At 41.8% G+C, this 21,486-nt stretch overlaps 1 protein-coding gene across 1 annotated transcript in view; it reads left to right on the top strand.

Moving 5' to 3' along the window:
• Positions 1-21,486, top strand: part of LOC308298119 (netrin receptor UNC5D-like) — a gene marked incomplete at both ends in the record, with an annotated part of 131,846 nt that overhangs the window by 48,296 nt on the left and 62,064 nt on the right. Inside the window, one exon of the mRNA XM_080741676.1 lies at positions 19,789-19,963. Coding sequence (XP_080597802.1) covers positions 19,789-19,963 — 175 coding nt within the window. The remainder of the gene's footprint in view (positions 1-19,788; positions 19,964-21,486) is intronic.

The following is a 21,486-nucleotide window of genomic DNA, read 5'->3' as shown; positions in this document are numbered from 1 at the left end:
TACATAATATTGTGCATTACATTCATAGGACTTTGGATGTATGGGTGGTTGTATGGGCTGTCAAGGCCAGAAAGTCGTTTTTTTGACACTCAGTAGGCGTTCCCGCATAACTTCCGGGTAGGATGATGATGTCACGTGTATACCCCCTATTGGGTATTGATACTTTCACTTAAAGGGGTACTATTATTAGTGTTAATAGAGTTAAAAAAAAAAATATGATGTCATTGTGGGAATGCGCAATTATAAGCCAGTCAAATTAATTTGACTGTACTTAGACGACTTACTGTACTGGTCAGCTGTTGTTGGGGAGCGAGGGGCAGAGTTTCAGACTATTTCAGACCGTTTTCACCACGTGACCTACTGTATCATACTATTATAATTTTGGGGCGTGTCAGCGGGCCTTTAAGTAGAAAATGTGAGTAGCCTACTTTTTCCACCACTGACTGCAGATGTATACTGTATCTATGCATGTGGAATACTTGCATACTGTGTGGAGATAATATGACCGCGTTTACAGGACACTTCACTACATAAAACATCTACCGTATACTGCCCTTCTCAGGAGAAATGTTAACAGACGTGGGAGCAGGGACGTGCAGAGAATGTTAGAGAGGCAGGGGCTGAAATTTCGAAAAGGGCCTTTTGGTGGAAATATCGAAAATAGCAGACCTCCAAGCTCACAACGCGTCGCGTTTTCGGTGCTTCATACCACACTAAACAACAGTACTGGAGATGTGGCGTGAAGGCATGGATTTCTACACAGAGAGGGCAATTCTTTCAACATAAGATGCTGCATTCAAGTTCAGGAGAGTTTGGACAAGGCAATTTTCTTGAATGCTGCCTTCAGGTATGGCATGGAAAGAGGGCATTTACATTTCTTTCACCATAGTAAAAACTGCATTCATGGTCTGGAGAGGACACTTTTTACAGATGGATAAAAGTGCATGGGGCTCAAGCCCCCTTTGATGTCTATGTGTGCACTTGCCTGCGTGGGAGAGCTTTTCCCCCCCTACATCTATCCTCCATTCTGTCATGTGGGATTTCACTGGACTGTTGTCTGGGGTTGTTTTTTACCGTGTTTCTTTGCATGGCACTGAAAAATCACTTGTTTAACATTTTCCCCGGAGGTGGCAAAACCTGTATTATGCAATAGCCCGTGGTGGACAGTAACAAAGTGCATTTACTTGAGTTAAGCCCTTTGCACACAGGACAGTTGCGTTTTTTTCGTTTGCTGCATGAATAAAACGCATTGGATTTGGTGTGCAATGCTGTGCGGAATCGGCGCTGCGGATCCCAAAAGGAGTCATAAAAGGAGTGATGAGTTTTTTACCGCATGCGACAAGACGCACAAATCGAAACTGGGTTCGATCGAGAAAAAAACACACGACCGCAGCCACTCGTCGCACGGCTAATTCGTATCCGGTGTGCATGAGGTCGTAGAGAATCATTGTTTTCTTTTAAAAAATGAAATTGTCCGTTTTATCCATGCGGATAAACGCACCTGTGTGCAAAGACCTTAACTGTACTCGAGTACCGCACTTGAGTAAATGTACTTATTACTTTGCACCACTGCACTTATGGCGAGAGAGAATCATCAGTTATTCACAAACGTTGAAGTCAGCATGGTGCCATAATATAAAAAGATGTAATTCGAGACTCTTTTTCATACGCTAGACTAGGGAAGTGGTTTTTATCCGCTTTCATATCAAGGTCCATTATTTATTTGGCATTTGAGCCACGGACCGCCGTTTGATGAGATTTAAACTTCTCAGACCCATGAATATGTTATTATTATCGTTGGATAAGATTTCCTTCAAAATTCCATGCTCTATTGATGTGGTACCATAGGAGTGATAACAGGTCAACGTTATTAGCAAATGTATGTACAGTATGTGTATATCCCGGCCTGTCCTCCCTTAAGACATTTTTAATATAGAATGTTAAGTTTATTATTATCAGTGTGATTAAATAAAATATATAAATACAGTATATATGGTCACTGTCTGGCCAAAACCTACCTTAATTTTTTAGTTTTTTGATTTTTGTTTGGCATAAATCAGGGCTATTGAACACCCTTTACATCTGAGTGTTGGTTAAAATAATATTGAACCAATAGAAAGTAGTAAAAAGTTCTTGGGACAAAACCTCCTAACTCCACACTTTCTGCCAAACCAGCTAACTCCACCCGATTGGCCCTCTCTTTTTTTTCATAAATATGTGCTATTGAACACCCTTTACGTCTGTGCGATGGTCAAACTAATATAGAACCAATGAAAAGTAGTAAAAAGCCCTTCGGTCAAAACCTCCTAACTCCACTTGAGCTCATTTTCCCGAAAATGAACATTTTAGTGTTAGGAGGTTTCGGCCCGACAGCAGAGATAATAAAACTCATTAAACATCACATTAAAGATCACGGTTGGTGAATAATTAAACTGGGCTTAAAGAAAACAACGTAAGAATCATTTTGAAATGATAAACGGTTTGCTGCCAGGGGGGCGATCGCACACGTCGCTCACAGGAATGTCAAACAAGCGGAGCGCAAGACGAAAGACACTCCTGAACGATGAAAGAACAATAATAATACAACTGTTTCACAATCATTAGGCCCACATTAACCGCCCGGTGTAATTAATCATTAAGTTGGCTCGTCCACAGTCATTTGAAGTGCTTAAAATGCCATTATTCAGGGATAAACATAACTTTTCCGGAGTCGTAGCGCGGAGATAAAGCAAGGAGCAGTGGCGTCAGTTCAGAAAAAGCTAAGGTATGGCAACATGACTGGTGTACCGGTCATGTTGCCATACCTTAGCAACAGGCACGATACATTTATTTTAAAAAGTACATTCTATTTCTCCCCCGTTTCTACGGTTTGTTCAAGTGCAGCTAAACTTGGCATAAAATAGTAAACGTGCCACAATTAACAATAATGCATTGCACCTGTGCAGCTGACCTGCAGAACCTGGGAATATACCATTCTGTCAAGACACAGGTGTGGATAATATATAATAATACCTTGTTAAAGTGACCATTTTGTAAAATGTTGCATTTATAGTTATTTTAATGTAATTTAACAACATAACCAGCACAGATAGACAGAAGAGACATTCATGGATTTATATTTAAAAGTAACTTTTATTCTCCCCCCTGGACCCAGGGTACAGTATGGCAGCTGCATACCCCTGCCATACCCAATTGACGCCCCTGGCAAGGAGACTGAGGGATTAGCCTCTGTCTCAACCTGTTGGTCCTGGACCCATTTGTGGGTTGTGGACCAATTTCTATGGGTCGCGAGTAAATAGGCTATGTCCTTTATCTGTTTTCCTACATTTACCGGGAACACATCTTTGTTATGTTAGATTTTCACCATTTTAAACATTATTTCATGCTTTAACTATTGAAAAATAGCAGATAGGCCTATATAAGCACACTGTGAGTTTGTCTGCTATTTTGGAAAAATTGTGAAAATGTATTATTATTTAAAAAAGGACAACTAAATATAAAAAGATCCCATTTCATAAATAAAAGCTACAAGCTACAATAATTAGGCTCTGAAAAGTAATGTGTATAATGAGTGTTGTATCGGGGTTGGGTTGTACCGTTCATTCACCAAGGAAACTAAAAGTTAATTGAATTGGACAGAATGAAAGCTGATCTGGTTGCAATATTCCGTAATTGCTTTCATGTGGTTTTCAGTTCTCTTTTAAATGAATGTGAAAGTAAAGCCATTACGGCTGTTTCCACAATGATGGACGTGTCACTTATTACACCTGACGGGTATAATTAGTGTTCGCTTCTGTGATCATCAGCCTTTTTAATTTCAAGGAGACCCAGTTTGATATGTTCTTTTTTCTCCCATGGGACCCCCAATCTGCACTATACTATCCTCAGTGTTTATTTAACCCAGTGGTTCTCAATCTTTTTTGGCTTGAGTACCCCCTTTCCCTGATTTCTGAATCCAAGTACCCCCTTTACCCGACAACGTTTTGCTTATAAAACTGCAATTGAAATATACATAAATGGTGGTATATGATGCTGTGATAACCCCCCATTTCAAAAATATAAAATCACAAATATGAAGTTTTCATGTCATCCATGTGTCATCATTAAACATAACAGTACAGTTGTTTCCCCTCCTAATTGCATTTTAGTTAATTCCTTAACTATATGAACAATATTGGCATGATTTATACTTCTATTTTAATCTTTTGGGGGCATTTTCGAGTACCCCCTGCAGTACATGTACCCCCATTTGAGAAACACTAAAGTGGAATTTCGGACTAGCCGTCTGCACGTTAACCTGATGATGATGTCCATGAACGACCCGTACAGTTTAGTCCTCTGCGCAAGTGGTGGGATTTGGTGAGATCTAGAGAGAGGGAAAAAAAGGAGAGAAAAAAAACATTTTCTAGTTATGGACTGTTAGGACTGACTGGTTTTGCAGAGGAACGCCCTGGCACCTCCTCAAGGACCCCCGAGGAGGTAACAAGCTCTATTGGAAAACCCATTGATCTGGACTTGAACACATGCTGTTACACCAGAAGACATGCTGCTCCGCATGGATCATAGGATTAGGTGTGGCTTTGCTGCTGCACTGCTCACTGCCAATTAAGCAAAAGATGATGTCGTCGTTGTCGGGTGGAAACCTTGTATGTCCAAAACCGTTCGTTTTGTATTCATTATTTTAAACATGATTTAATCTAGTGGACATAGCAGATCTACAAGCACACAACGCCTCGCATTGCGAGGCGTTGTGTGCTTGTAGATCTGCTATTTTCACTAGTTTTGTGCGACAGTCTTTTTTTGATGATGCAGGGGTTTACTTAACGAAAAAACATACACATTTTCTGAGATATGAGGTTTCTGCCCGACAGTGACGATATGCTAATTTAACAGTGGTGGAAAGTAACAAGTACATGTACTCAAATATCTGTACTTGAGTACAATTGTGAGGTGTTTTTACTTTACTGGATTGCTTCTGATTTCCTATACATTTATAGCTACTCCATTACGTCTCCCAATCCACATATTGCACTTTTCACTCCACTACAATTATTTGAAAACTTGAGTTACTAGTTACTTTGTAGATTTTGATTATTGAGTTTTCCACTTCAGCCCTATTTAAACTTTGGAAGAAGAAGAAGAAGAAGAAGAAGAAGAAGAAGAAGAAGAAGAAGAAGAAGAGACATAATAGGATAACGTGTGAAACGAGACATTCTGCATGATGAGTACTTTTACTTCTGGTACATAATAATGTATTATATAATAATGCTTTACTTGAGTACTTTTACTCAAGTACATTTTGATTAGCAGACATTTTTCTTGTAACAGAGTATGTCTACATTGCAGTATTAATACTTCTCCTTAAGTAAAACAAATAATAATTGAGTACTTCTTCCAACACTGTTAACTCACCCACTGCTATTTTTAAGACCATTCTAATGGTCCACACCGCCAGGATTTTGCCTACCTTTAACGTGGGCGCGCGCGCGAATCCATTGCGCGATGGTTCACCGATTGCATTCACAATACGATCCAGGCACGGTAAGAAGCGAAACCTACTGAGCGCCACGCTGGTGTTGCACAACATTGAACCGGATGACATTTCGGCAGACAGGATACAGGCGTCGTTGTCCCGCCCCCCCATTTCCGTTCTGGAACATCCAGATCCGTTTTTTGTGAATAGGGCCGTTCCATAGAGCGCTATGGACGGCGAATCGGCGATCATACTTTTTTGTTTTATAGTTATTAAAGCTAATTGATAACTCGTCATATTCGTCATAAGCAGAGTGGACCCATAAATATAGCTCGTCAAACTCGTCCTATGCAGTGGGTGAGTTAATTAAGCAGATCTTTCCAGGTCCCTTCCTCCCCAGTCAGTAGCTTAATCAGGCTGCTTTTAGCCTCCTCAGCATCAGCATTATGCATTATCATATCCCTCCAGACATGCAGATTATTATTCTATATATTCATCACACAATGTAAGTAACAACAAGGTTATAGAAGCACTGAAGAGTGTGGGAAGGACAGAGACTGAACACGAACAACAAAACCAAGACAATGGGAATACTATATGAAAAGCTCAAAGAGAATGGCTTAATTAACCCATTTAGGCCTAGAATTATTGAATGCTTTAACTATTGAAAAATAGCAGATCTACAAGCGGTGCTGCGCTGCGAGCTTGTAGATCTGCTATTCTTTTTTTTTTTTTTTTTTTTTTTTTTGTGATTTGAATACGTCTTTGAATTTATCTTTTTAAAAGCGAACATTTGTAACTCAAATATTTGCTTCTTGGGGGGTCCCTGGAACAAAATATTTTGAGATGGGGTCAGCGGCCAAATACATATAATTTTGGGGGTCCTTCACATGAAAAAATGTGAGAACCAATGATTTAGAAGAAGGATTTAGAAAACATTTATAGAATCGGGTCAAAAACATTCAAAGACTTGCACAAATGTTCACAACTTTTTTTTTTTTGTGGTTTAAAGTGGTCCAAATCTAACATGACACAGATTTGCGTTCAGGCCTCAATGGCTACTCATTGACTGCCAGAATTAAAACGTCTCTTTGGCTGCCAGCTTGAGTGTTTTTTCACTAACCTTTGAAAAATCATCTTTGAAAGGATATCCTGCGTCGCTCCGATCCGCTCAGGGGAGCCCTCGAAAGACGCGCACGGGTGTCGTGGAGTCGTTAAATAATCCTGTTCCATACGCCAGGGGTTTTCAAAGTGGGTGACGGGGCACCCTGGGGTGCCGCGATGGCAGTCCAGGGGTGCCGTGAGATCATTTGATAATATTTGGAATTTATTTGGACTCAGTTCTAACCAAAATGGCTGTTATCTCAACGTTTTCCTCGCAACATAATCACTAAAATATCGTCAATGTCGGGCAGAAACCTCGTATCTCCAAGTTTCAAAAGTGTACTTCTTTTGGCAAAGCCCTGCTTCATCACACAAGACCGTCACACAAAACTAGTGAAAACAGCCGATCTACAAGCACACAACGCCTCGCGATGCGAGGCGTTGTGTGCTTGTAGATCGGCTGTTTTCACTAATGTAGTAATTATTAAGTAAAAACAAAACAAACGGTTTTGGACATACAAGGTTTACACCCGACAACGACAATATGTAAATATCAGGTGCTGGGAGTGAAAATTATAATTTAGGGGTGCCTCGGATTAAAAGAAATATTTATGGTGTGCCCTGAGACAAAAATGTTTGGGAACCCCTGCCATACGCGACCATCCATTTGAAAGATGGACGCGTCAACCTCGCGTCCACCACCTTGTGTCTGCACCCTATCAGTGATGTGGTGTTTTTCCATCGCCTCCTAAAGACGAGGAAATACTTTCTTTTTATCCGGTTATGTCATTAACGTGTCAGGTGATGTCCAGGCAAACCCAGGGAATAAGTGGTGACCCATAGGCTAGCGAACAGCGCCATCCAGTGTCAAAACACCATAGCTCGCCATACTCCTGTTTTGGGGTGTGGAACATTAGCCGAAAGTAGCTGATCCACAAGCTCGCAGCGCCTTGCGCTGCAAGGTGATGTGAGCTTATAGATCTGCTACTTTTGGCTAAAGCTCTCCTCAGAATAGGGATGCTAGGGTTCAAGTGCTTAAAGTGTATTGCCCCCTCTTTTTGTGTATTACAGTATGTACTGTATGTTGTACAGTATTTTTTTAACAAATATTTTGTTTTTCTGATTTCTTTTCTATGAAAGCCAATGGTGTACAGTAAGCTATAAAATTGTTTTGGAATTTTGTTTCTAACTGCTACAGAGGCTGAGTAATACGTTTTCCAGAAAAACTGGGTAATTTTCAAATCAGACTAAATGGGATAATTAAAAAAATAAATAATCCTATAACACAAATATTTGCCCCTGTAGTATTGAAGTTATTTGAGATGAACCATATCGTTTTCAAGATACAGAATACATACAAATACATATCTGTAGAAAACAGAATAAACAACACAAAACAAAACACTACAGCACCAAACAAAACTAAGAATGAACAAGACAAATCAAACAACATCAACCAGGGCCAGGGATAGTAACTCTGGGGACCCCCTGTTTGAAGACCCCTGCTCTAGACCACAGCGCAACCTCCAAATCATCAAGCGGCACCGTGGCAGACACTGCAGCCCAGTGGGCATTTCCGCTGGCCAAACTGGCACGACATCACTGGGCAGACTGCTGGCAGAACTCCACGGACCACCTTGCTATCACAGTGTGCCCTGTATCATTGGTACAAGAACAGCTCGGCCGCGTCTAGCTAGCCTGGGGGGGAAAAGTTCATGAATGTAGCTTTCATTGAAAAGAACAGTAAAGCACGCACGTCCACTCACTAAAAAAATAACAGGTGCCGGGCTGAGGTCAGAATGTATACGAAAAACAAGGTCCGCAGACTCAGCACACTGGATCATGCTCCAAATGTTTAACATTTATTTTGGTTCCTTTATACCAGTGGTTCTCAACCTGTGGGTCGGGACCCCCAGGGGAGTCCCCAAATAATTGTGTGGGGTCCCCAGATGATTAACTCATACCTCGCGATCCCCGTAGAAACCGTAGATTTCCCGCTGTACCGCGCTGCCATGCCCGTAGAGCCCGTAAAGTTTAATTAGCTTTAATCATTATGAAAGGATTAAAAGTATTAGCGCAGATTTTCGCTGATTCTGGCTCTTTAGGCCCGCCCCCCTAACTGTATCCGGTCATTTCCGGTCTGGACCGGATCCAGCTTTCCGTATCCAGTCTGAGCCTGGGCCATAGTCCCGCCTCCATTGGTTTACTGTGTAACAGAAGTGGAAGCTACTCGGCGATGGAACGCTCGTTTTTCAATCGGATTTTTGCGTTTGGAAACTTTGATCCAGTCTCTACACGCCTGGATTATGATCCCCGCACATATTGTGCGTTTTGTGCGCGAATGTGTCCACTTCTTACCAAAGCGCACAGCTGGCTTTTTTCAATGTTTTTTCAAGTAAACACTGGTGGATAAGCAGGGATACAGCGTGGCAACGGATATGTCTTTTTCAATGGTTTTTTTTGTATTCGAAAGCTTGTCACCGAGTCTACACGTCTACTAGATGAGTCGCGCACAGATTGTGCACGATGCGTGCGCGTGCCCACGCTAAAAGGTAAGGACAATTTGGCAGCTGCTTACTACAGCTATGTTTAAAATGGCAGAGAAATTGTTAACTTAATGTGGAACATTGTTTTCTCACTCCACAGTAAACAAACAAGCAAAGTTTGAGTGTACTGTATATAGGGTATCTGCAGATTTCTAAAGTGACAATTCAAGGACTTTTTAATACCTCTAAAATGTCAAATTAAACATTGGCCAAATTGTCAAATATTAGAGGCAGAAATTGTGAAAATAGCCGATTTTTATACAAAATGTAATGCCAACTCTTAGTGCTTGTCAGGGTGGGGGGGTCCCCAGTTAAAACATGATTATTTTGGGGGTCCCAAGTTAAAACATGATTATTTTGGGGTCGCTGCCTGAAAAGGTTGAGAACATAGAGTTATGATAAGTAGGTTGAGAACCACTGCTTTGCACCATGGACGTGACATTTTGAGCGTCACAGCCGTGCACGAGGCTTCATTCTTGCAGCTTTCATTCCCTCTGCGAAAAGGACGTCTTCCACTGATGACATTTCTGATCCCAGGTCAGTGCATAATGTTCACTGCCCCAGATCCAGTTCCTTCCCTGTGCCCTGCTGACTGTCCTCGATCAGCTTGAGCCCATATGGCTGTCCTCACTAACAGAAACGTACTGTATATACGGCCTACAAATTACCCTTCAAACACCATTACTTCCTGTCTTCTCAAAGAACTCTTTGATTCGGTATTACTTCATATGTGCATGCTGCCTTCAAATGTGCTGTGGAATAAAATTTTAAAAAATAGATACATTTTTATCTTTTGAAATATAACTCTTTTACTGCTTCGAACGTTAACGCTCGTCCCAATTCCGAGGCGGTGCGTCGCCAATACCAACGCTCGTTCTTTTACCTTGTTTGAGCACTGTAAGCTGATGAGGGGTCGCGCGGGTGTGTACAGTAAAACACATCTCCCGTAATGCTGCTTTCAAATTTCCACCACACGTAAACATCAATGGAGTCCCAAATCACTTCCTGGCTGTATTATGTGGACCTGATCTAGAAAATGCATTTCTACGCTCTGAACGACGGAAAGCCATTTCACATTCATTCCTTGCATAAGGCTTCCCCCTGCCGTCAGTTTGGCTACAGTACAGATATACCGGTATGTGTCCATAGACGGGTTTCTGGTCCACGTCACACTGAGGGTCGGTACCAAAATTAGCCAATGAAACCATAGAGTAAAGAATGAAACCAGCGCTCCCCAAAACAACAAGTTTGGGGATTGGACGGAATTGATTACATGATTGATTACATGCACAGTCACCTGTGCATTTAGTCTCAATGTTTGTAAACAAGAAACCTGTCTATAGAAAAAGATTTAGCTTGGAAATAATCCATAGATAATTTTCTATATTCGCAAAGGTAAGCTACTTTTTGATGGCACCAGCACAAATACATAAATAATAAATATGGCAGTAGAACTGTTAAAAAAAGGGGGATATTTATTATAAAAATGGTTTGGGAAACAGTGCTGTAGATCATAAGATTCTACTGCTTGACCATCATCTTGGCAGGTTGAATATTACCAGGTTTCAGTCTTGTCTGTCTGATATCAGCCTGGCCCTAACCCTTACCTCAAGGCTCCATGTTGGGCCCCACCTGTATCTTTTTTGCTTTATATGCTTTAGGGTACATTTTCCTCCATACTAATCTCAAAGCTAATTCACAGGATGAAAAGGTTAAGGCATAACTCAGAAACAACTATGTCAATCTTTGCTATTATTTAGGACAGGCAAGGACGTGCAGAGAATTTCTAGAAGGGCCTTTTGGTGAAAATATAAAAAATAGCAGACCTCCAAGCTCACAGCGTGCTGCGCTGCGACGCATTGCGAGCTTGGAGGTCGGCTATTTTTGGTGCTTGATACCACACTGAACTAAGCATAATCAATTAAGTCAATACCGGAGATGTGGCGTAATGGCATGGATATCTATTCAGAGAGGACAATTCTTTCAACATAAGATGTTGCATTCAAGTTCGGGAGAGTTTGGACAAGGCAATTACTTTGAATGCTACCTTCAGGTATGGCATGGAAAGAGGGCATTTGCATTTCTTTCAGCATGGTAAAAACTGCATTCATGGTCTGGAGAGGGCACTTTTTACAGACGGATAAAAGGGCAGGGGCTCAAGCCCCCTTTGAAGTCTATATGTGCACGTGTCTGGGTCCAGGTTTGACTACTGTAAATCTCTAATACCCCGGTATATTGATCAGTCATCACTCGGGCACACGCAGCTAGTTGAAAAATGCAGTTGCTCGCCTCCTCACTGGCACTAAGAAAACCATCACTACTGTTTTGGCATCGCTTCATTGGCTCCCTGTCAATATTAGGATTGATCTTATGCTTTTAGTATTTGTTTATTCGTTTTTTAAGCCTCTAAAAGGGTTGGCTCCCCCATATCTTTCTGAACTCCTGCAACATTACTTCCCAGCTTGAGCTCAGAGGTCTTGTTGTACAAGGTGCCAAGAAGCAGTGAGAAACGCAGGCGTGCGTGCGTGCGTGCAGGGGAGGGCAAACACTATGATATGTTCAGGGGCGTCACAAGGGGGGGAAAAGTGGGATTGAGTTACTAGGGCCCAAGGTGGAGGGGCCTTAATTATTTTTATACTTTAGCTATTGAAAAATAGCAGATTACAAGCTCGCAGCGGGGCACCTGCAAGCTTGTAGATCTGCTTGTAGATCTGCTATTTTTGTGAAAATATGTGCAAATCTTTGAATATACCGGTATGTATTTTTTTAAGCGAACATTTGTAACTCAAATTTTGCATCTGGGGGGTCCCTGGAACTAAATATTTTGAGATATACATATCATTTTGTGGGTCCTTCACATGAAAAGGTTTGAGCACCACTGACACAGAAAAATAGTTTTTTTCAAAAAACTGGTCAAAAATAGCCTATTCAAAGACTTGCACAATCTTTTATTATTATATATTTTTTAAATAGCAGATATACAAGCTCGCAGTGTGGCACTCAGTTCCACACTGTGAGCTTGTAGATCTGCTATTTTTCAATAGTTAAAGCACAAAATAATGCCTATGCGTTCCCCCTCCCCCTCCCCCTATGAAGAACATTGATGGGGGGCCCACATTGAATCCTTGTACCCAGGGCCCAAAATTTGGTGCGACACCCCTGGATGTGTTAGAAATCAATCCAAGATCATAACTTAACACCTTCTAAGCCTGGCCGTACTCCCTCGGACTTCCTACTTGGTCCAATCAGCCACACGTCTATTCCCGGACTTTTGATATAAATGATAATAATCCAAAAAAAAAACATCGGCCATTCTTCTCTGTGTCTTGTTGGAGCCATCTGAAACGGTTAATATCCTCTCTCAATCATTTTCTGGGACTGGGTGTGATACTCGTAGTATCCAGCAGGCCGCGCCGTTGACTCACATTCTGGATGGATGGGTGGCTAGGAGTGGCCTCCTACTCTCCACGTTATTGAAACTCGACAAGAAGGACACACAACATGGCTGGTCTTTGTCTCTGTTCGTGGATCGCGGTCTCAATCACGTTCGGGCGCCGCTTCTCTATCGCTCCTTTCCCTGCTTCGCCGCACGTAAACGAATGGAATTGATCTCCCCTCCGCCTCGCCAAAGTAAGATCGCCGACCTCTGCAGGATGAATATACACGCTGTATCGAGCACTCCATTACGTGTTGTTATCATGTGGGCTTTGTTTTTTTAAAACATGGTTGTAAATAAATGGCTTATTTCTTCGGCGCTACCTCTGTTCAGAGGGTTCTGCCGCGGCTTGCAAGGTAATAGGATGAGATTTTGGATCAAAATAATTGGACTGGTATGGTATAATAGAAGGATGAGGTTGTTTTATGGGTACATTTTCTGTGATTAAAAAGAGTGTCAAATGAACCTCTGCGCCTCTTTTCCAGTGTAACAGGTTGAAACTGACAATACCTCGCAGTGCGAGGCGCTATTTTTGACTGCCCTCCCCTGTAGTAACCCTGAGGACCCCCCAGGGGTCCCGGACCCCCTGTTGAAGACCCCTGCCCTAGGAGATAGAGTGGCCACTTGGGAATGTGTGTGTGTGTGTGTGTGTGTGTGTGTGTGTGTGTGTGTGTGTGTGTGTGTGTGTGTGTGTGTGTGTGTGTGTGTGTGTGTGTGTGTGTGTGTGTGTGTGTGTGTGTGTGTGCGTGCGTGCGTGCGTGCGTGCGTGCGTGCGTGCGTGCGTGCGTGCGTGCGTGCGTGCGTGCGTGCGTGCGTGTGTATGGGTGAATGTAATGGATAAAGGCGCAATTACAAACAAACCATTTACCATTTAGATGAAAAATTACAAGATTTTTCAAACTTGTTTACCATTTTAGAACATAGCTCACATTGCCGATTTACAAGCTCACAACGTGTCACAACTGGTGTGAGCCTGTAGATCTATATATTTGTTCGCTAAATGCCGTTAGACGATGTATGGCCTGTCAGAGGTTAATGGCACATGATGAAATATTTCCGGGTACATCGAAGGGGTAAAAATGACAGATGACATCATAACTTTCTTTATTGATTTTCCAGCTCCATTTCTGTTTTTTTCTTGCCAGGCACGTTGAAAGAGCAATGCAATCTCTGCCACACTGTGTTGGCTGTAGTCATACTGCCTTGGAGAATGTATAGGAATGTGCACTCTCACCAGCATATAGGCCTACATACAAGATACACACATGCAATCTCTCTAATACGGGTGCACACATGCATGCATGCACACACGCATTGGAAAGCTCACACCTGAAATAGAGGCGGAAGAAGTTGTACATTTGTTTAACAAATTAATATATTGGACACTTTAGATAAGCACCAGGGGGTGCTAGAGCGTAGAAAGCCAGGGTGGGCTGCAGAACCCGGAAATAGAGGTTTTACTTTGTGGTTCCACCCGGCAATGTGGTGTCCTCTTAGGGTGCTTCAGTTTGGCCTTTTGGAGCCCCGCAAAATGGCACGTGACGTTTTTGGCAGTCTGAGTTCACTCCGTACTCCCGCGACTAGGTTTAACAGGTCATGGGCAGGTAGTTAAGAGCGGGTACCCGGGTTGGGCTGAACAGCCCTGTTTACAAAATTGTGTTTGTAGCCTATAATTAGGACAGTGATTTTATGAATGTGTTCTTTACATGCCCCAACCCTAAAGCCAAAACTAACCAATCTACAAGCATTAAAGTTGTGAGCCTGTAGATCAACTATTTCAGTGTAAGACACTGTCGTGCAACAGTAAATCACTCCCAACTGCTAAACCTATACATTTAATTGCCTAATCCTAAACCCTGACTGAATCTTTTTGTAATTTCAAGCCTAGCTCAAATTATTTTCTTTTTTTTTTTCAACTCAATGTTTTTTTTTTTTTTTTTTTCCCATAATGACAAACATTTATCTTTCTCGCTACAATGTCTATTTCTGTAATTCATCTATACGTATCTATGGACACCCTTGGTCCTCACACGTCTACTAATACAAGCACACGCACACACAGAGCCCCCTGTGGCTTGGATAGTTTGTAATGTTCCGAGCGCTGCCATAAATCAAAAACCCACTCCCTGACTGCCTGAGTGAGTCTCTCTCTCAATGAGAAAGCTCCAACTAATGGCAAGTTAATAGCAATTTACAGGGCTAGCCAAGCGAACATATAGAGGCACGCCAACACACCGTCCTTTTACGTTTATAATTCCTAATTACTTTCACACACTGCGCATGGCCGCCGAACAGGGACGTGCAGAGAATGTTAGAGGGGCAGGGGCTGACATTTCTACAAGAGCCTTTTGGTCAAAATATTGAAAATACCAGACCTCGGTGTTTGATACCACACATTAAAAAGGCAATACTGTAGATGTGGAGTATGGGATGGATTTCTACACAATGAGGTCAATTCACCCTTTGTTAGCCTTCTGGTTGGTCCCTGACTGACCAACCATCAGGCTCTAGCTGCCTTGTCCCGCCCTGGTTCCGCCTTTTCTATGTTGAATTAGGTAAAACATAATTTTTTGAGAAATAAAAACATTTAAAAACATGCAGAGTCACTATACTGACTGAGCAGCTCCATTTATTTATTTTTACTGAAACCAAGTTTGCAATTAGAATTGAACACACAGAATAACAATACGAAGAAACTGAATTAAAATGGTAGTGGATGGAGTGTCCCACCGAGTGTCCCACCAAGACACAGCAACCAATATGTGTAAAGAGGGGCGGGACAACGGGCGGGACTTGACAAAGGGTGAATTCTTTCAAAATAAGATGCTGCATTCAAGTTCAGGAGAGTTTGGACAAGGTAATTCTCTTGAATGCTGCCTTCAGGTATGGCATGGAAAGAGGGCATCTGCGTTTCTTTCACCATAGTGAAAAAAGAAACTGCATTCATGGTCTGGAGAGTGCACTTTTTACAGACAGGTAAAAGGGCAGGGGCTCAAGCCCTCTTTGATGTCGTGCACGTGCCTGCCTCCGAATTGGTAATAGACTTGGTAGACGACGTTGACCTGCTTTTGATCTCCCAGAGGGAGGTTCGGTCCTGTGGATTACACAGTAAAATACTCAACAAGGTTTCATATGTTTTAGATTGTAATTAGAGCAAAGAAAAGATGAGTGTTTTTCATTTACTGCTTTCTATCATTTTAGCGATTTCAATGACTTCGATTTCAGTGGTTGGTGGCATGCGTGCAAGTGGCTAAATAATATTTTTAGACACAATAAGCCCATTCCCAAAATGCACCACAATCCTTCATGGGCAGACGTGACTTATGGGGTCTAGTGTGTTACTGTAAATAGTTATAAAGAAATCACCGACTTGTTACTTATTTAGCCACTTGTACGCATGCTCCCAACCACTGAAATCAAAGTCATTAAAATCGCTAAAACAACAGAAAGCAGTAAATGAAAACATTTTAACACTCATCTTTTCTTTTCTCTAATAATCTAAAATATGAACCCTAAAATGAACATCTAAAATGACAGTTCCCTATTCTGGGGGAACATTAGCCTAGAATAGCACCCAAGCCCACAACGCGCGTTGTGGGCTTATAGATCTGCTATTTTCGGCAAAGAGGTTTCAAGTAGAGGGAAAAAGCAGGCCAAGTACCGAACCAAAGGACAAGTTTACAAAGTATTGAGACGTTAACATGAATCCAACACTGATGATAGTGTTTTCAGACAATTCTATGAAGCTATCTATGAAATCTCTGAAAAAAGTTTCATCTGCAACAAAACTTCATATATCGTCGTTGTCGGATGGAAACCTTGTATGTCCAAAACCGTTTGTTTGTATTTGTATGATTTTAAAAGTGATTTAAGCTAGTGAAAACAGCCGATCTACAAGCCGCGAGGCGCTGTGTGCTTGTAGATCTGCTGTTTTCACTACTTTTGTGCGACCGCCTTGTATGGTGAAGCAGGGCTTTACTTTAAGAAAGAACGTACACATTTGAAACTTGGAGATACAAGGTTTTTGCTCGACAACGACGATATGTAGTAGCGGCGGTCCCGGCTTCATCTCTCTCAGCTAAGGGGTCCTTGGGCTGAAAAATGTTGAAGACCTTTGTTAGTCACTGACTCACACGTTAATCGTTATTTAGATAGGATATCGTTTCGACTGATGCTTAATAGGTATCCTTGGTTTATTTGAAGAACTAGAGTAGGCCTACATTGTTCTCTTTCCAACATAGGCGACAACAAGGTTTTGTTCTTTGTTGACTATAGGGTTAATGCCGCTTACTCTGATGTCACACTCAGGGACGTGCTGGCCATTGGGAATATAAGCGGGACAACTCCCGAACGGCCGGTTCATTCCCGGCCGGTCCAGGCCGGCCATTAGGAAAAAATTCAAAATAAAATGTCGGCCTTCGTTCCATGTTGGGGGCTTGGCGGCCAACAAAGTAAATCGTCACTGTCGGGCAGAAACCTCGTATCTCCAAGTTTCAAATTTGTAGTTTTTTTCGCAAAGCAAAGCCCTGCTTCATCATACAAGGCTGTCGCACAAAAGTAGTGAAAACAGCAGATCTACAAGCACACAAGATCTACGGTTTTCACTAGTTTAAATCATTTTTAAAATGATAAATACAAAACAAACGGTTTTGGACATACAAGGTTTCCACCCGACAACGACAAAATATAACTCATGTAATTGGCCCACTAGCTTGTCACTTGTCATGATCTGAAATGGCAAAGTAGTAGCAGCGCTATAGAGAGAGATCTCTCTCTATAGCGCACAATGAGGGCCTCTCCAACTCTTTTTCCCGGGCCGAATCAGGGGCCCAGCACGTCCCTGGTCACACTTGTATGTCGCTCCGAATAAGAGTCTACTAAATGTCTACATTATAATTGAAAAGAGTGATTAAAGAAATAAAACACATTAGAAAAGAAAAACACATTAAAATGCAAAATGGAGAACGAAAGATCTCACCTCAAAATCAATCAAGGGATATAGACAAGAAAACATAGTTAGGATTATCAAAAAGAAATAATGAAGACAATTAGCACCGTGCAGCTGACAGGATGTAATACTGTAACAGTTATGGTTGAAAACTATAACACTAAGTGTGTGACATGAACTGAGAAATATTCCTGATGCTGAGAGGAATCATAAAAGGATAGAACATTTCGTTTCCAAAAATAATTTAGAGTGAACTTGGCTTGTGTTGAAACCCACATGCACTCCTTGTTGCTCCTTGTGCCTGATACCGTTCCTCCCAGAAGTGTTTTAACCCATTCAGGCCTAGGATTATTGAATGCTTTAGCTGTTGAAAAATAGCAGATATACAAGCTCACAGCGCGGCACCGAGTGCCGCACTGCGAGCTTGTAGATCTGCTATTTTTGAAAAAGATGTCGTGAAAATGTGTGCAAAAACTGCTAATCTTTGAATATATGTATTTTTAAAGCAAACGTTTGTAACTCAAATTTTGCTTCTGGGTGGTCCCTGGAACTAGATATTTTGAGATGGGGGTCCGTGGCCAAATAAATATCATTTTTGGGGTCCTTCAAATGAAATAGTTTGAGAACCACTGACATAGTAGGCTCTCAAGAACAGACTAACTGAGCTCCAGTTAAGTGAAAAGGACCTTTTCTTTGACGATGGCTGGCCAGATTGCTGACATTTTTCCAAAAAACCTTAGAAGGATTCAAAAGACACTTATTAGAATCGGGTCAAAAATAGCAGATCTACAAGCTCACAGAGCTTGTATATCTGCTATTTTTCAATAGTTAAAGCATAAAATAATAATACACAATACGGTGTACCCGTTCTGAATGGGTTTTAAACAGTGAAGTTGGAGTGGAAACGAGTGTTATTTCGGAAGTAGTGATGATATGACTGGATACATGACACAGATTATACTGTGAGAGTTTAAAAAACTGACTTTTTGCTGTTGTTAAACTTGGCTCACTGTTTTTTTTTTTCTTTCTTTTTTTTTTTGATTCTTTGTTCACCGCGAGAAAAACAAGAAATATCCATGGATTCAAATAATCACCGTGTGAATAATTGATGGATTAAAAAAGGGTTGTCAAGGAATTCCTTATCAGTTTGTAAACGGCAAACGGAGTGGGAAACATTTCACATTAAAAGATAGATAGGTTTATTACTTGAGTTCAGGGGAGAAGTGCATTAAAACATTCAGAGTGGTGGTAGTCGTTACTATAAAAAAATAAGAAAAAAATACTTCAAATAGACGATCGATCTACAAGCAACGTCACAACGCGTCGATGTAGATCAGCTAGTTAAACTATTATAAAACTAATGTTTTTCAAAATAGTACAAAAAGTCGAAGAAATGTAGGAATAATTAGGGAAAAGGCACAGACCAAAATAGGGCCCTATATGTTGCACCCTCTCTGTGTTTTACCCTGTTTAGTGTTTTACACTCAGTACTTTGCTTACTGAGTGTACAGCACTTTGGTTCAACGCTGTTATTTAAAATGTGCTCTATGGATTGGAAGTGGATGAGATTCGACTGGATTTGAGTACAGTGTCATCTGATATGAATCATGATCAGCTGAAAAGCCTCACTTACATCAGACCTGGAATTATTGTATACTTTAGCTATTCGAAAAATAGCAGTTATACAGCCGCGCCATGAGCTTGTAGATCTGCTATTTTAGAGAAATCGTGAATGTGTGCAAATCTTTGAATATATCATCCTCAAAGCAAACCTTTGTAACTCAAATCTTTGCTACTGGGGGTCCCTTGAACAACATATCTTGGGGTCCGCGGCCAAATACCTATAATTCGGGGGTTCCTTGACATGAAAAAGTTTGAGAACCAATGGTGATAGCAAAATGAGTTTAAAAAATATATATTTTAGAAGAAATTATAGAATCGGGTCAATATATTCACAGACTTGCACACATTTTCAGGATTTTTCAAAAAACAACCCAGATCTACAAGCTCGCAGCGTGGCACCGAGTGCCGCCCTGCGAGCTTGTAGATCTGCTATTTAATTTTCAATAGTTAATGCATAAAATAATGGTTAAAGTATAATGCGTATAATAATGCGATCCCTGTCTTAATGGGTTAAGTGAGTGTTCAATTGCATTTTAATGTGTGTGTGTGTGTGTGTGTGTGTGTGTGTGTGTGTGTGTGTGTGTGTGTGTGTGTGTGTGTGTGTGTGTGTGTGTGTGTGTGTGTGTGTGTGTGTGTGTGTGTGTGTGTGTGTGTGCAGGTGGAGTGGCTGAGGAACGAGGAGCCAGTGAACTGGGACGGGGTGGTGGACACCACAGTGGATCAGAACCTCATCATCCCAGAGGCCCGTCTCTCAGACTCTGGGAACTACACCTGCGTGGCCAGCAACATCGTGGCCAAGAGACGCAGCTCCACGGCCACCGTGGTCGTCTACGGTAAGATGTACGCCTTCGTCCCATCCCGTCTGGGTCACATTTACTAACATATCGTCGTTGTCGGGTGAAAATCTTGTATGTCCAAAACCGACAGTTTTGCATTTTTCATTCTAAAAATGATTTAAACTAGTGAAAACAGCCGATCTACAAGCACACAACGCCTCGCACCGCGAGGCGTTGTGTGCCTGTACATCTGCTGTTTTCGCTACTTTTGTGCGACGGCCTTGTATGATGAAGCAGGGCTTTACTTTGCGAAAGAACATAGAAATTGAAACTTGGAGATACAAGGTTTCCACCTGACAACGACGATATTGTCACTGTCGGGCAGAAACCTCGTATCTCCAAGTTTCAAATGTGTATGTTTTTTTTTGGTAAATTAAAGCTCTAGTTTTATCATACAAAAGTGTCGCACAAAACTAGTGAAAATAGCAGATCTACAAGCACACAACGCCTCGCAGCACAAGGCGTTGTGTGCTTGGAGATCGGCTATTTTCACTAGTCTAAATCATTTTTTAAATGATACATATAAAAAGAACGGTCTTGGACATACAAGTTCTCCACCCGACAACGACGATATGTGAGTCCCAGGGAACCCAGGCGTTTCATTCAAGAAAGGAAAGCCTGGGTAACTGTGGCTCAGCCAATCACAAGCCGTGGCCGTCAAGGCATCGCCTACGGACACGATAGTGTCCTTAAAGGAGTGGCGACACCGGCCGAAATTTAACATTATGATACAGTAGGTCACGTGGTGTTTCTTCAAACAGTCTGAAAAGGAGGCGGGGCCGTATCAGTTAGTAGTGAATGTATACTTCGTCCGTCGTGCGGTGCCGCGCACAACGTGATGGCTTGTTGTTAGCGTGTAGCCCGGCTAACGCTGCACCGCACGGCTATTTGCGAGAGCTATTGTGTGTGTACACACACACACACACGCGCGCGAAAGCACACACACACACACACACACACACACAGGCTGCACACACACAGAGTGTATGTATGATATGAGCCACGCACGGACCTCAGTCCGGCCGCTGTGCTCCGGTGAGCACAGCGCACAGACCGGAGCAGGACATGGCTTGCTCCGGTCGGTCTGGTGCTCCAGTCAGGTTAGGGCAAGAGACAGCAGGGTATGGCCGACAAAACCGTCTCATAGACGGGGAGAAGCGTGTTGACCCTCGTACACCTTTTTTGACACCTTTTTTGAAGAAGACATGTACTTTTTTATCGGTCTAACCATTGATTTTATAGCGAATGCTATATATTTTTTACCCCTAGAACTGATAGTTTTAAAGTTGGTTTAGAAAGTCGGAAACACACCTCGGACAGCTTTTTTTGGGGCAGTTTCAAAAGATAATGATATGGATAATCGACTCCGCCCCTCCCCCCATATTAGCCCAATCAAATTAATTTATTTCAGTTACTGTACAGAAAGTACTACTTTCAGTACAGTAACTACAATAAATTAATTTGATTGGGTCATTTAACATGGGGGTACATGACATCATTAAAAAAATTGGCTAATTTGA

Source organism: Nannobrachium achirus (genome assembly GCF_963921795.1).
Source record: "Nannobrachium achirus genome assembly, chromosome: 14".
NCBI lineage: Eukaryota > Metazoa > Chordata > Actinopteri > Myctophiformes > Myctophidae > Nannobrachium > Nannobrachium achirus.
This window is presented reverse-complemented; position numbering and strand designations above follow the sequence as displayed.